Genomic DNA, 14,753 nt, shown 5'->3' with positions numbered 1-14,753 from the left:
GCTTTGATGACTTTTTCACTGTCTGGCCCTGTCAATTTAAGTGGAGAGGATGCTGCAGTTGGAGAAAGAGCAGACCCTTGAGGAGTAACGGCAACACCCCCGTTGCTCCTAGAGGCTCATTTGCATATATTAAAACATCATATTTCTCAGTAATGCGGGCACATATGAACATGGGACCAACACAGATGCCTTCAGCTGCCAAGCGCACATGTAACTGGTCAGCCAGTGTCATAGGTACAAATCTGCTGACAGATGCCCTTTAATTATAGGTTACCCGTATAACTGGATCTGTTACTTCTCTTCATGTGTTTATTTACTTTGTAGATTTTAAGAGAGAAAGGCAGCCCGATCACCAGCGTGGAATCTTGGCCTGTGATTGGTCAGTTTTCCAGCATTGGCTCAATGGGGTCTGATCAAAGCAAGTGGCTGCATTCAGAATTCAGCGAGAGTTTGAAGACCCTGGGGAAAGGAGTGAAAACTCTGCCACACTCAGAAAAACCCCTACAACTGGTAAAGTCCTGACTTTTCTGTAGTCTGTTCTGCACACGTTTCCAAAGCTGGAAATTTCCTCACAAGCATCTGTTCACTTATGAGCTTCATTTTACAGTTTATCCACGTATAACCTGTGTACACAGTAGAGTGAGTGTACACATACATTGCTTATCCTTATCCTGAGCTACATGCTCTAGTATACTCCAGAGCTGCACTTACTATTCTGCTGGTGGAGTCACTGTGTACACACATTACTTATCCTGTGCTTATCTTGAGTTGTATCCTGTATTATACTCCAGAGCTGCACTCACTATTCTGCTGGTGGAGTCACTGTGTACATACATTACATCACTTATCCTGTACTGATCCTGAGTTACATCCTGTATTATACTCCAGAGCTGAATTCACTATTGTGCTGGTGGAGTCGCTGTGTACATACATTGCATTACTTATCCTGTACAGATCCTGAGTTACATCCTGTATTATACTCCAGAGCTGCACTCCCTATTCTGCTGGTGCAGTCACTGTGTAAATACATTACTCATCCTGTACTGATCCTGAGTTACATCCTGTATTATACTCCAGAGCTGCACTCACTATTCTGCTGGTGGAGTCACTGTGTACATACATTACTTATCCTGTGCTGATCCTGAGTTGTATCCTGTATTATACTCCAGAGCTGCACTCACTATTCTGCTGGTGGAGTCACTGTGTAAATACATTACATTACTTATCCTGTTCTTATCGTGAGTTACAACCTTTCTTATACTCCAGAGCTGCACTCACTATTCTGCTGGTGGAGTTCCTGTGTGCATACATTACTTATCCTGTACTGATCCTGAGTTGTATCCTGTATTATACTCCAGAGCTGCACTCACTATTCTGCTGGTGGAGTCACTGTGTAAATACATTACATTACTTATCCTGTTCTTATCGTGAGTTACAACCTTTCTTATACTCCAGAGCTGCACTCACTATTCTGCTGGTGGAGTCACTGTATACATACATTACTTATCCTGTGCTGATCCTGAGTTGTATCCTGTATTATACTTCAGAGCTGCACTCACTATTCTGCTGGTGGAGTCACTGTGTAAATACATTACATTACTTATCCTGTTCTTATCGTGAGTTACAACCTTTCTTATACTCCAGAGCTGCACTCACTATTCTGCTGGTGGAGTCACTGTATACATACATTACTTATCCTGTGCTGATCCTGAGTTGTATCCTGTATTATACTTCAGAGCTGCACTCACTATTCTGCTGGTGGAGTCACTGTGTACATACATTACATTACTTATCTTGTTCTTATCGTGAGTTACAACCTTTCTTATACTTCAGAGCTGCACTCACTATTCTGCTGGTGGAGTCACTGTGTGCATACATTACTTACAGAAGGCTTGGCAGGTTTTATACCTCAGCCTTCTCTGTCTCTTCCCCGCCATATTGACAATATTTTGTAAACAATCTGTGTAGGAAGACTATATTTAGCAATGCAGATCCATTTTTGCCTTGTGTTTTTCTTTTTTGCAGATCTACCCATCTGTCGATAATGTTAGAACCAGTCTGGAAGGATATCCTGGTAGGTGACAGGAGCAGGAATGAGGTTGTAGCCTTGTCTGCCCCATGCATCCATCAGATTAGGGCCACAAAATACCTATAGAAGAGTATGAAATCCCAAGATAAGCCTTACAAATTATTCAGACTTCCATATTCCAAATCATAGCTGGGCAGTTTTCAGCATAGCAGTGAGGTTCGTATAGGACATGGGCCTGGAGACCACTGTCTTCTTGACACAAAGATAGACCTGGTTTGATTTTCCTGGCACTGAATATTGTGTGCGTAATCCGTTACCCACATGAACATAGGGGGTCATTTATTAAGACCGGCATTTTAGACGCCGGTCTTAATAACCCCTACACATAGCCGCTACATAACTTAGGCGCACCCAGCGCCAGACTAAATGTAAGCTTCCTAGCTGACTTCCATTTTGACCATTTTCTACGCCTAATTATGAATGAGACGGACCTGCCAGCCCGCCCACGCCACGGCCACTATTTTAGAACTGGCGTAAGCCAGAAAAGTCGCAGAATGTGGCGCAACTAACCATTGCGCCGCAGTCTGAGCCAGAAATACGTCTAACAGGGGCGTATTTCTGGATATTAAATGACCCCCGTAATGTTCAGTTGTGTGAATACGCCCTTACAGTCTCCTTGCCAGGCAGATACATTAATGGGGTTATGTGACAGTAGAAGATTTAAACTGAGCACGTGCAACCACCTCAGCGAGGTGGACTGAGAAATAAGGAAAAGAACAAACAGCAGGTGGCGCTATACAGATACATTCTATTTTATTGCTCAGTGGCTATACTACATTTTTAATTACATGCAATTATAAAATAACACATTTTTCGGGTCACAACTCCTTTAAAGGATTTCCATCACCACAGTTTTTGCTATTAAACAGGCTGACATTATACATGTGCTCCTAGAGGCTCCGTTCTCCCACCTCATGTTACGCCCTTCTACTCTTGATTGACAGGGCCAGGACAGTGTTGGTCTCCTCCTGCCAGCCCTGTCTGCTGGGGAAATCTCGCGCCTGCGCTGTCCTGTTCAGTGTTTGGCGAAGGCACAGTGGGGAACCCCGAAAGCGTTCTACCCGCACTCTAGGAGCAGGTGCAACGCCCCCCTTGCTCCTAGAGGCTAATTTGCATATAATAAAAGTTATAATTGCACAAAAACTGGGGCACACTGAAAAAAAAGAATAGCAGAGTCAAATTTAGGTGACATTTGCACATGCCTGTTTAATAGCAAATATTGTGGGGACAGAAACCCTTTAAGTTTCCATCATTGCTGGATTTGTTCTGTTCAGTCTTGTTCTACTCATTGTGTTTTGCAGCTGGCGGCTCCCTGCCATACGGCATCCAGACGGCTCAGAAGCAGCCCTGGCTTCATTCGTATTTCCAGTAAGTAACACTCTGCTGTAGTGGGGAGGAATTATTTCATGTATGATTTCAAGGGCATCTGTCAGCAGTTTTGTACCTATGACACTGGCTGACCTGTTACATGTGCACTTGGCAGCTGAAGACATCTGTGTTGGTCCCATGCTCATATGTGTCCGCATTGCTGAGACATAGGATGTTTTATTATATGCAAATGAGCCTCTCTGAGCAATGGGGGCGATGCTGTTACACCTAGAGGCTCAGCACTCTGTGCAACTGCCGCGCCCTCTGCACTAGGACCAGGCAGTGAAAACATCATAATTCCTGGCGCTGCCAATCAAAGTGCAGAGGGTGCAGCAGTTGCAGAGAGAGCAGAGCCTCTAGGTGTAACGGCAACGCCCCCATTGCTCCTATAGGCTCATTTGCATATATTAAAACATCCTTTTTCTCAGCAATGAGGGCACATATGAACATGGAACCAACACAGATGCCTTCAGCTGCCAAGCGCACATGTAACAGGTCAGCCAGTGTTATAGGTACAAAACTACTGACAGATGCCCTTTATAAAGGGGTTGTCCAAGTTAATTTTTTCTTAAACGGCAACAACGGAATTAAAATAATAAAAAAAAAAAACTGCTATACTCACCATTCCAAACCCTCTCCATTCTAGCAACACCTCTCTGAACGTTCTCCTCACTACAGCCTTGACATCATGTTTTTGGCTGCAGCGATGACGTCCCATGTACCGCTTGTGGCTGCTGCAGCAGCCAATCACTGGCCTCAGCAGTGTATGGAGCCCGACCCTTGAGGCCAGTGACTGACTGCAGCACTAACATACAACATACGAGCACATCACCGCTGGTTCAGAATGGTTAGTATAGCTTTTTTATTTTTTATTAAAGCAGCCCTCCAGTTTGAAAACAAAAATTCACATTTACTAGCAGGGGCAGAAAGGCCATAGACCCTACAGGGAAATTTCCCGGTGAGCCGATGCCCAGGGGGCCCTCTTGATGGCCGCAGGCCAAGGTAGACAATGATCCGATGCTCTACGGCCACAGATGCCCCCTTGAACTCAATTGTGGTACAGTTGAATACTGTGGTTGGGGCGGCAGTATTTTGTGGTATTTGGTTCTGCTGGGGGTGGTATTCTGTGCTGCACTGCGGTATTGCAAGCCCTTTGTTTTGTCCCCTCTTCTGTCAATTTGGCCCCACCTACAACATGGGGCCACTTTTTAGTTTTTTTTTCCAGGGTCACTTTAAAGTTCCCATCCCTGTTTACTAGGGATCAAACTGAACACTTACCTGATGTCCTTCTGTTCATTCTTTCAGGGATTCTCTGCTATCATCCAATATGGCGGCATCACTTTTCAGACTACCTGATGCCCACTGTGCATAGCCCAAGACACTTCCTGCTGCCCTTGCATTGGCCAGCACTGCTCATGTGAGCAATGGTGACCAATCCGAGGTCAGGGCTGGACAAGCAGGAGGTGTCTTGGACTACCAAAGGCACAGTGTGTATCGGGTAGTCTGAGAAGTGATGCTGCCATCATGGATAACAGAAGAGGGGCCCTGGAATTGGTGGATCTGCCGCTGAGAAGATGAAAAGTACTTTATCATGCAAGTTTTCTATTGAACCATGGGTCGCTTTAATTATTCTTTAACACTTTTCCTGCCTTTTACTGTAAAATTGTGTACTCTGACAGCCCCTTTAAGTAAATAGAACCATGCCTGTAATGCAGGAAATAAAGGAATTATGCACATAGACTTGATTAAAAATCTCCTCCTACCGTTTTGTGTATACAGCTCCGATACAGAGCTATATACATCTACATACTCTAGTTGCAGACTACAAAAAGCCATGTGTGGTCTGATCCATCCTACCCCCAGTCCTTCCGTCTCCTCTTCCTGATAAGCCATGTGTGGCCTGATCCATCCGTCCTTCTGTCTCCTCTTCCTGATAAGCCACACAGAGTTGAAGAGGGATGAGCGTAACCCATGACTGCCGCATCTGACTACGGAGGGCGATTGGGTAGTTGGACGCGGTGTCACCTTTGTCTGTGATGGCATTCTAACACTGTCCCTCTCTTTACAGCAAGTGGAAAGCGGAGACGTCAGGCCGCAGCAGAGCCATGCCGCACATCAAAACCTACATGCGGGTATCGCCAGACTGCCAGGAACTGGCATGGTTCCTGGTGACAAGGTACAAGGTGGCATTATATAATATAATGGGATGTAACCTCATATTAGTCACAGCGTCCATCAGCCTCCTCCTAGTGCATGGCTCTGGAAGCTGTGAAGCATTTATAACAATGGAGCAACTTAAAGGGGTTGCATAGAGGATAGCATATAAGTGACCAATCAGTGGTGGTTCTGACTGCTGGGGCCCCCGCCATCACTAGAATGTAGGCCTATACTTCCTGTTTGAATGGTGCGACAGACATGCGTGTCTGGGACTGCCAGAGATAGTAGAGTACAAATGCTCAGCTATCCTCCAGCAGCCCCATAGGGGGAGCATGAGCCCCCATTCTTCTGATCGGCGGGGGCCCCAGCGTTTGGACCCCTGCCACACACTAAAGGGGATAAGATTTCTTTATGGGGCAACCCCTTCAGACTGTAACAGGCCAAAAGCTTGAACCACATAAAATTGTAATGGTGGTGTCTAAACCCCCCCCCCCCACCCACCCAAAAATATAAATAAATGGCAGCTGAAACTAAAGTGAATGACGGGAAAGCATCGGCCAGAGGTTCTCCAACGCTTGATCCAAACTCAGATGAGTCCACAGCTTTTCACAGGAAGGTAAGTTGCCCGTAACGAGCGCTGATCGATCAACTATATTAGCGATCAGGCTCATTACAGGCAATTTATCCGCCTGGTAATAAAGGAGCCACACTGCATATGTATCATTGTATTTCCATGTCTCAATTATTGGCCCCTTTTTGTAAATATGATTTCCTTACCCCCCACAGTCTCCATTATCGTCAGCAGCAAGTCCCCTGCTTGCACGGGGCGATGTGCTGCTGACAAAGGCTCGATTTTATCTCCGCATAAAAGATGCAATCAAGAACCCATGATTGAATTACAGCACAGACGAGGTAGTCGATGTTACCTGCAGGAATGAAAGAGAAATCACTGCATCTATCTGCTGGACATAAAAGGGTTAATGGGTGCAGTTGGCGGCTCCCTTCCGCACACAGAATTGATGCACAGTAATTCAGCTGTAGTCTCTGTAAATTTGTCTTATCCGTCAGTATTAGGAGATGATACACAATATATCCATTATCCCATGGGACAAATCAGAGCCTATGGAGGACAGTTCCTGTGGATTTAGACACTAATGCTGGATTTACACAGCCTAGGGTAATGTACTAGATGTCACCTGCAGTCCTATGTAACGCCACAGATAACACAGTGATAGCTCTGTCAGTACAGATAATGTAGTAGATGTTACCTGCAGTCCTATGTAACGCCACAGATAACACAGTGATAGCTCTGTCAGTACAGATAATGTCGTAGATGTTACCTACAGTCCTATGTAACACCACAGATAAGTGATAACCGAGTACAGATAATGTAGTAGAAGTTTCCTGCAGTTCTATGTTACACCAAAGATAATACAGTGATAGCTGAGTACAGATGATATAGTAGATGTCACCTGCAGTCCTACGTAACACCACAGATAACACACAGTAATAACTCTCTGAGTACAGATAATATAGTAGATGTCACCTGCAGTCCTATGTAACATAAACAAATAACCCAGTGATAACTCCCTGAGTACAGATAATGTAGTAGATGTTCCCTGCAGTCCTATGTAACACCACAGATGACACAACATGTATATGCAGATGTCGTGTTCTGGTGGCCGTGGGCTATCAGGGTACCCTGGGAGTTGTAGTTTTTACAACATCTTGGAGACCACTGTATTGGGCATTGCTGTCATATCACCTCGTCACACTCTTTGGAGGACTTAAAGGATAACTGTCACACTTAGACCCTAATTTAAATTTTCATATATGTAGTTACTAATAACATGATATTCAAGAATCAGTTACTATTAGACTGACTTACCCCATGTTTAATAAGATTCAGCCCTTAGCAACCAGTCTGCATAAAACTGCAATTTCACTATTCAGTTAAGATGGCCGCCACTGCCCTCACCCTGAGGCTAATCCCGCCTGCCCTCACTAGCCAGTAACAATAGCCCCCCAAAAGTGTCAGTAACCAGAGCCCTCCCCCCTAAAGGGTTAATCTCCTGCAGCACAAAGGGGTCCTCTTACCACATGTTGCTTTCATTTATACACTGAGCAGACGGCAGATCTCCCTTCCCTGGTCTGCGCTGCTCCAACTCTGCATTCTCCAGCTCTGCTGAGTGAGGGAGCGTCTGCCAAGCGCAGGGACAGGGAGAAGTGCACACAGCCCAGGCACTGTTATCAGCTGCTGGGGAGGACCTGGCTTTAATCATTTACTTACAGTCCCTGGCTGTCAGTAATCTGACCTTGCACGCAGCGTCCTCTGTCCATCAACAGACAGACGGACCATGCCTAGCAACCCTATTTTAAGCACAGTTAAAAGTAGGCAGTACAGGGAACAAAAATGTGGAATTAAGGGGTAATTGAATACACAGTGAAAAATTGAAATAGGGCCACCAAGGATATATTAATCACCACAATCCAATACTCCCAAAAAAATATATATGACAGTTATACTTTAAAATATTTCCGAATTTTGATTGGCTGTTGCAGACTTTAGTCATTAATCAGACGGTCCTCTGGTCTGGCAGGTGCTGTACTATTGGAATCCTAACAATGGCGCCACCCCCTGACCGCCTTTGTAACAATCCCTCGCACTGTAGCCTAGTTGTAGTCCCCACGTGCGCTGTTATTATTGTACTGACATAAAGCGGCTCCATGGGTCTATACGGTTATTATGACGTTTTCACCCCCTCCGATTGGGCAGCGAGAACAATGCCGGCTCTGCTGTGCTCAGGAATTGATTTATTTGCTGGTTTCAATTTTCAAATAAATAGAAGAAAGACGACAAACCCCCTTCGCTCACAACTGAAAAATCGCCAATAATTCCCTGTCCCCTGTGATTATCCCAGGCACCCCGCCGAGCTCTTGTTTGGTCTGTGTAATGTAACGACCCCGGCACTACTCACCCCCGGCTACGCGCTTGATGGAAGTCGGTCAGACTGCACGTTCTGTCCAGGAATCACCTTCCATAGTCATAGCCGAAAGAGAGAGCAACCTAATAAAGACTGAAATACCACTGTATATATAAATGGTAACTCGGTTGGGATGTGTTTACTGTCATTATGCAGATGTAGTAGGGCTGAGTTTGTCATTAGCGCAAGTCATTATGGTATCTGGATCTGCGGTTTTACATAGGACTGCTTTTTCTATATAGGCATTACATCTCCTGTAATGCACAGCACTCAGTACACACCCTTAAAGGGGTATTCTGCTTACATTAAAAGGGTTCTCTGGGCTTTTAATAATGATATGATGAAATAAATCCTCAGGATAGGTTATCAATGTTAGATCGGCGGGGGTCCGACACCTGGCACCCCAGTTGATCAGCTGTATAAGAAGACAGCGCGCCGTGCGCATGTGCCGTCTCCCTTCCCTCTTCCTGCTCACCGCTGCTTTTCCATACACATCTCCTCATACAGCTGATCGGCGGGGGGGCTGGGTATCGGACCCCCACCGATCTAATATTGATGACCTATCCTGAGGATAGCTCATCAATATTAAAAGCCCGGAGAACCCCTTTAAGTTATCCACAGGATAAGGGATAACTATTAGATCGGTGGGAGTCCTACCACTGGTACCCCGACCAAGCAGGAGAATGGGGCCCTGCAGCCCCCCTGAAATGAACAGAGTGGCCGGTCGGGCATGCACGTGGCCACTCCATTAATTTCTATGGGAGTTCAAGAGATAGTTGAGTACGGCACTCACCTATCTCCGGAATTCCGATATAAATGAATGGAGTGGCCACGTGCATGCCCGACCAGCCACTCCATTAATTTCAGGGGGGGGGGGGGGGGGCTGCAGGGCCCCTTGTACTTGTGATTAGGGGGGGGCCCAGCGATAGGACCCCCACCGATGTAATAGTCATCCCCTATCCCGTGGATAACTTAATGTAACGGGAATACCCCTTTAAAGGGGCTGCAGCAGGAACCGAGCCCCCGCAGAGGGTGATACACTAAATCAGCAGCCCTGTAAATGCAGCCGCCGGGGCTGTAACAGTCTAGCAAAGGAAGATTCTTCAGTGCTGTGGGCTGGAGGTGGATGTTTTCACCCTCACTGATGGAGTACTTATCTAAGCTGAGCTGCCCCTTGTGCCCTACTGACAGACAGGGAGGGTAGCGGACAGAACAATCAAGCTGTCTATATGTATTTTCTTGCTGGTCAGCCTCGGGCCTTAAACTGCTGCTCTGACAAGTGTACTGCTGAGCCAGCCAAGAACATTCATGAGCATTGGCAAAGCTTTATATTTTGGGTGCAGGGGCCCTTTAAAGCGGTTGTCCCACTAAAAATAGTCTACATTTTTTTAAACCAGTACCTGGATCTGAATACTTTTGTAATTGCATGTAATTAAAAATGTATTATAGCTACTGAGTTATTCAGTGAAATCTATCTGTAGAGCGCCACCTGCTGTTTGCTCTTTTTCTTATTTTTTTTGTCCTGCTCGCTGAGATGGCCGCACATGCTCAGTTCCATCCTTCAACTGCCTCCAGCTGTAGCAGAAAGTGAACACCCCCAATGCTGAGGGGCAGGGCTGGTTCTAGCTTTGTTGCAAACAGGTTGCTGTGTACTAAATTATGTACGATTTTCATTTTTTACATTATTCATGGAGTAAGCCCTTTACGCACATTTTTTTTAGTTGGTATTCCTTTAAAGGGCATCTGTCAGCAGCTTTGTACCTAGGACACTGGCTGACCTGTTACATGTGCGCTTGGCAGCTGAAGGCATCTGTGTTGGTTCCATGTTCATATGTGCCCGCATAGCTGAGAAAAATGATGTTTTACTATATGCAAATGAGCCTCTAGGAGCAACGGGGGCGTTACCATTACACCTAGAGACTTTGCCCTCTTTGCAGCTGCCACACCCTATCCACTTTGATGGACAGGGCCAGGCAGTGAAAACATCATTACACTGTCCTGTCAATCAAAGTGCAGAGGAAGCAGCAGTTGCAGAGAGAGGAGCCTCTAGGTGTAATGGTAACGCCCCCGTTGCTCATAGAGACTCATTTACATATAATAAAACATCCTTTTTCTCAGCAATGCGGGCACATATGAACATGGGACCAACACAGATGCCTTCAGCTCCCAAGCGCACATGTAACAGGTCAGCCAGTGTCATAGGTACAAAACTGCTGACAGATGCCCTTTAAAGGGAACCTATCACTATGAAAACTGCTGGCAGAGGAGCAGGAGGAGCTGAGCAGATTGATATATAATTTTGTGGGGAAAGATTTAGTATAACTTGTATCTTTTTTGTTGAAATCCCAGCGCTTTCTATGCTTAGGAGTCCAGTGGGCGGTCTTATTGAATGAGACCGCCCACTAGACTCCAAAGCATAGAAGAACAGCAGGGATTTAAATCCAATATTTTCCCACAAAACAAAAATTAGTCTGCTCAGCTCCTCCTGCTCTATAATATACTGCCGGCAGATTGGATGCAGTTTTTATAGTGACAGGTTCCCTTTAAGCAGCAGCGGGTCCGGTGGGTACAGGAAGGCTCCAGTCGATCTCAGCTGGAGAGCGGCTCAGTGGTACTCATGTATGTGAAGAGTTGGGAGCAGCGAGTGTTCCTCTTATCCCAAGTTACCATAGTGATGGCAGCGAGATTTCCTGTAGTCTTTTATGGAAGCTTCTGTTTAGTGTTTTATTTTTTTATTGAATTAATATGAAATGGCAAAAAAAAAGGCACCCGATGCAATCATCAGAGTATGGGGGAGGGGAATGCCAGGGGTCCATGACCAGGGTTGCTCTGTAATGCTATGATTTGTACGATGGTGGACGGATGAGACCTCTTTTTATCTTGGGAGGATTGGGGGCGTTTCAGGTTTATTTTCTATGTAATACACTGCCAAGGAGCAAGTTCGTCTATTTATAGGGACAGTACACTGGCAGACTACCTCAGGGGTGCGGCATCTGGGCAGTCCGCTATAGACTATTGCTCCCTCTTATTTATTTATTTTATGCACTTATATAGCGCTCACATATTCCGCAGCGCTTTACAGACATTATCATCAAGCTGTCCCCAATGGGGCTCACAATCTTATATCAGTCATTTCAGACCGGGGAGAGGCTGACGGTGATGTCCCCCAATGGAGGGAGTGACAGGAAGTGCAGAAACATCTGTGTGATTGATATCAACTGCTCCTCTTATAACGCTCCAGCACTATTATAAGATTCTTCTGGTGAAGTGATTGTTCAAGATTGCCTGTCAACAATCGAGTGTTTCGAATAACAACCAGCTCTGGGGTATAATACAGGATGTAACTGAGGATCAGTACAGGATAAGTAATGTATGTACACAGTGACTGCACCAGCAGAATAGTGAGTGCAGCTCTGGGGTATAATACAGGATGTAACTGAGGATCAGTACAGGATAAGTAATGTATGTACACAGTGACTCCACCAGCAGAATAGTGAGTGCAGCTCTGGAGTATAATACAGGATGTAACTGAGGATCAGTACAGGATAAGTAATGTATGTACACAGTGACTGCACCAGCAGAATAGTGAGTGCAGCTCTGGAGTATAATACAGGATGTAACTCAGGATCAGTACAGGCTAAGTAATGTATGTACACAGTGACTCCACCAGCAGAATAGTGAGTGCAGCTCTGGAGTATAACACAGGATGTAACTCAGGATCAGTACAAGATAAGTAATGTATGTACACAATGACTGCACCAGCAGAATAGTGAGTGCAGCTCTGGAGTATAACACAGGATGTAACTCAGGATCAGTACAGGATAAGTAATGTATGTACACAATGACTGCACCAGCAGAATAGTGAGTGCAGCTCTGGAGTATAATACAGGATGTAACTGAGGATCAGTACAGGATAAGTAATGTATGTACACAGTGACTGCGCCAGCAGAATAGTGAGTGCAGCTCTGGAGTATAATACAGGATGTAACTCAGGATCAGTACAGGATAAGTAATGTATGTACACAGTGACTGCACCAGCAGAATAGTGAGTGCAGCTCTGGAGTATAATACAGGATGTAACTGAGGATCAGTACAGGATAAGTAATGTATGTACACAGTGACTGCGCCAGCAGAATAGTGAGTGCAGCTCTGGAGTATAATACAGGATGTAACTCAGGATCAGTACAGGATAAGTAATGTAATGTATGTACACAGTGACTGCACCAGCAGAATAGTGAGTGCAGCTCTGGAGTATGATACAGGATGTAACTCAGGATCAGTACAGGATAAGTAATGTATGTACACAGTGACTCCACCAGCAGAATAGTGAGTGCAGCTCTGGAGTATAATAGAGGATGTAACTCAGGATCAGTACAGGATAAGTAATGTATGTACACAGTGACTGCACCAGCAGAATAGTGAGTGCAGCTCTGGAGTATAATAGAGGATGTAACTCAGGATCAGTACAGGATAAGTAATGTATATACACAGTGACTGCACCAGCAGAATAGTGAGTGCAGCTCTTGGGTATAATACAGGATGTAACTGAGGATCAGTACAGGATAAGTAATGTATGTACACAGTGACTGCACCAGCAGAATAGTGAGTGCAGCTCTGGGGTATAATACAGGATGTAACTGAGGATCAGTACAGGATAAGTAATGTATGTACACAGTGACTGCGCCAGCAGAATAGTGAGTGCAGCTCTGGAGTATAATACAGGATGTAACTCAGGATCAGTACAGGATAAGTGATGTAATGTATGTACACAGTGACTGCACCAGCAGAATAGTGAGTGCAGCTCTGGAGTATGATACAGGATGTAACTCAGGATCAGTACAGGATAAGTAATGTATGTACACAGTGACTCCACCAGCAGAATAGTGAGTGCAGCTCTGGAGTATAATAGAGGATGTAACTCAGGATCAGTACAGGATAAGTAATGTATGTACACAAGGTAACAAGTCATTCTTCTAGGTAGCTTCAGGGAGCTTGTGCAGATCTCTGGACTGTATTGGGTGGTTGTGAGATTCCCGTCCATTTTAAAGGATTTGTCTGTCTGCCAAGGAATACAGTGATAATTAATGGCAGCACTTAGATTGGAATGTGGGTTTCTTGGCAACAAGCAGCTGATTATATCCGGCATTATCTCCGACCTCATGTGGGTGGAGGGTGAAACGGAGAACTCTCCATCTTCTCTGGACCTCGGCGGGCTTTTCTGTCATTGAATGGTTTATATTACTAGTTTATTCAGCTTTGTGTTAATAGTGTATTGTATATCTGCTCCATCTGAGCTCGACCCCTCCGATGACATCATGAACTGCCCTTTATGACATCACTACATCGGATCAATAGCCTCACTCTGTGGATTGCTGTAACGTAATGTGATCGCACATTACGTTCCCACCTTATAGACTTTGAGGGCCCCTATTGCTATGCCTCAGAAAGCTCCCACCTCTTCTTCACTTCATAGTGTATTCTTCTACCTTAGCTACGTTTGGGTTGTCGCCCAACTTTTCTGGAATCCTGCAAGACAGAGTTTCCTTTTTTCACGTTGATTTTGGGGCAAGAGGTTAATTACCAGAGAACAGTGAGGTGCCACCCAGCTTTCCCAGACGCAGATATAACTAAGAAACAAGAGATTTTTGTGTTTGATCTTGCATGGCTGTGGAGGAACAAGCGGAATCCATTAGGGCGATGTAAGCTTCTGGTTCTCAGTCCTCTGCTTTGATCTCGCGTGGCGATAGCGGCTTTTAAAAGCATGTTGCTACAGATTTTCGGGAGAATTCCTTTGAAAGCAGTAAATAAAAGTAGTAAATTCACCAAACAGCTGAGGCCCAGATGACTACCTCGCGATGGGTGAAAAAAATATTAACGGTAAGTATTTCTCGATTTTCCCAGGAAGGCTGTAACACTGCCGTGTCACCCGGAGTTGCCCTTTTAGCATTTTCCTTCTTGCATATAATGAGCTGTATTGTGCTGCTATGGTAACAGCCATTTGTTGAGATGCTAAATATTCCACGTCTTGAAGTCCTTGAGGCATCAGCGATGATGTATCAGGATAACGATGTTTGATTACGGCCTTACGTTTCCCGTCTCCTGCAAACTCAGGAATGTGATTGAGACCCATCCCCTCCCGGGCACTATTACCTCGC

At 45.3% G+C, this 14,753-nt stretch overlaps 1 protein-coding gene across 1 annotated transcript in view; it reads left to right on the top strand.

Moving 5' to 3' along the window:
* The window catches only part of TDP1 (tyrosyl-DNA phosphodiesterase 1), an 89,595-nt gene that overhangs the window by 32,174 nt on the left and 42,668 nt on the right, over positions 1-14,753 (top strand). Inside the window, exons 10-13 of the mRNA XM_040412123.1 lie at positions 325-510; positions 2,026-2,074; positions 3,391-3,457; positions 5,526-5,633. Coding sequence (XP_040268057.1) covers positions 325-510; positions 2,026-2,074; positions 3,391-3,457; positions 5,526-5,633 — 410 coding nt within the window. The remainder of the gene's footprint in view (positions 1-324; positions 511-2,025; positions 2,075-3,390; positions 3,458-5,525; positions 5,634-14,753) is intronic.

Source organism: Bufo bufo, chromosome 11 (assembly GCF_905171765.1).
Source record: "Bufo bufo chromosome 11, aBufBuf1.1, whole genome shotgun sequence".
In the NCBI taxonomy this organism is placed as follows: Eukaryota; Metazoa; Chordata; class Amphibia; order Anura; family Bufonidae; genus Bufo; species Bufo bufo.
Note: the sequence above shows the minus strand (reverse complement) of the source record. Positions and strands in the feature narration are given on the sequence as shown.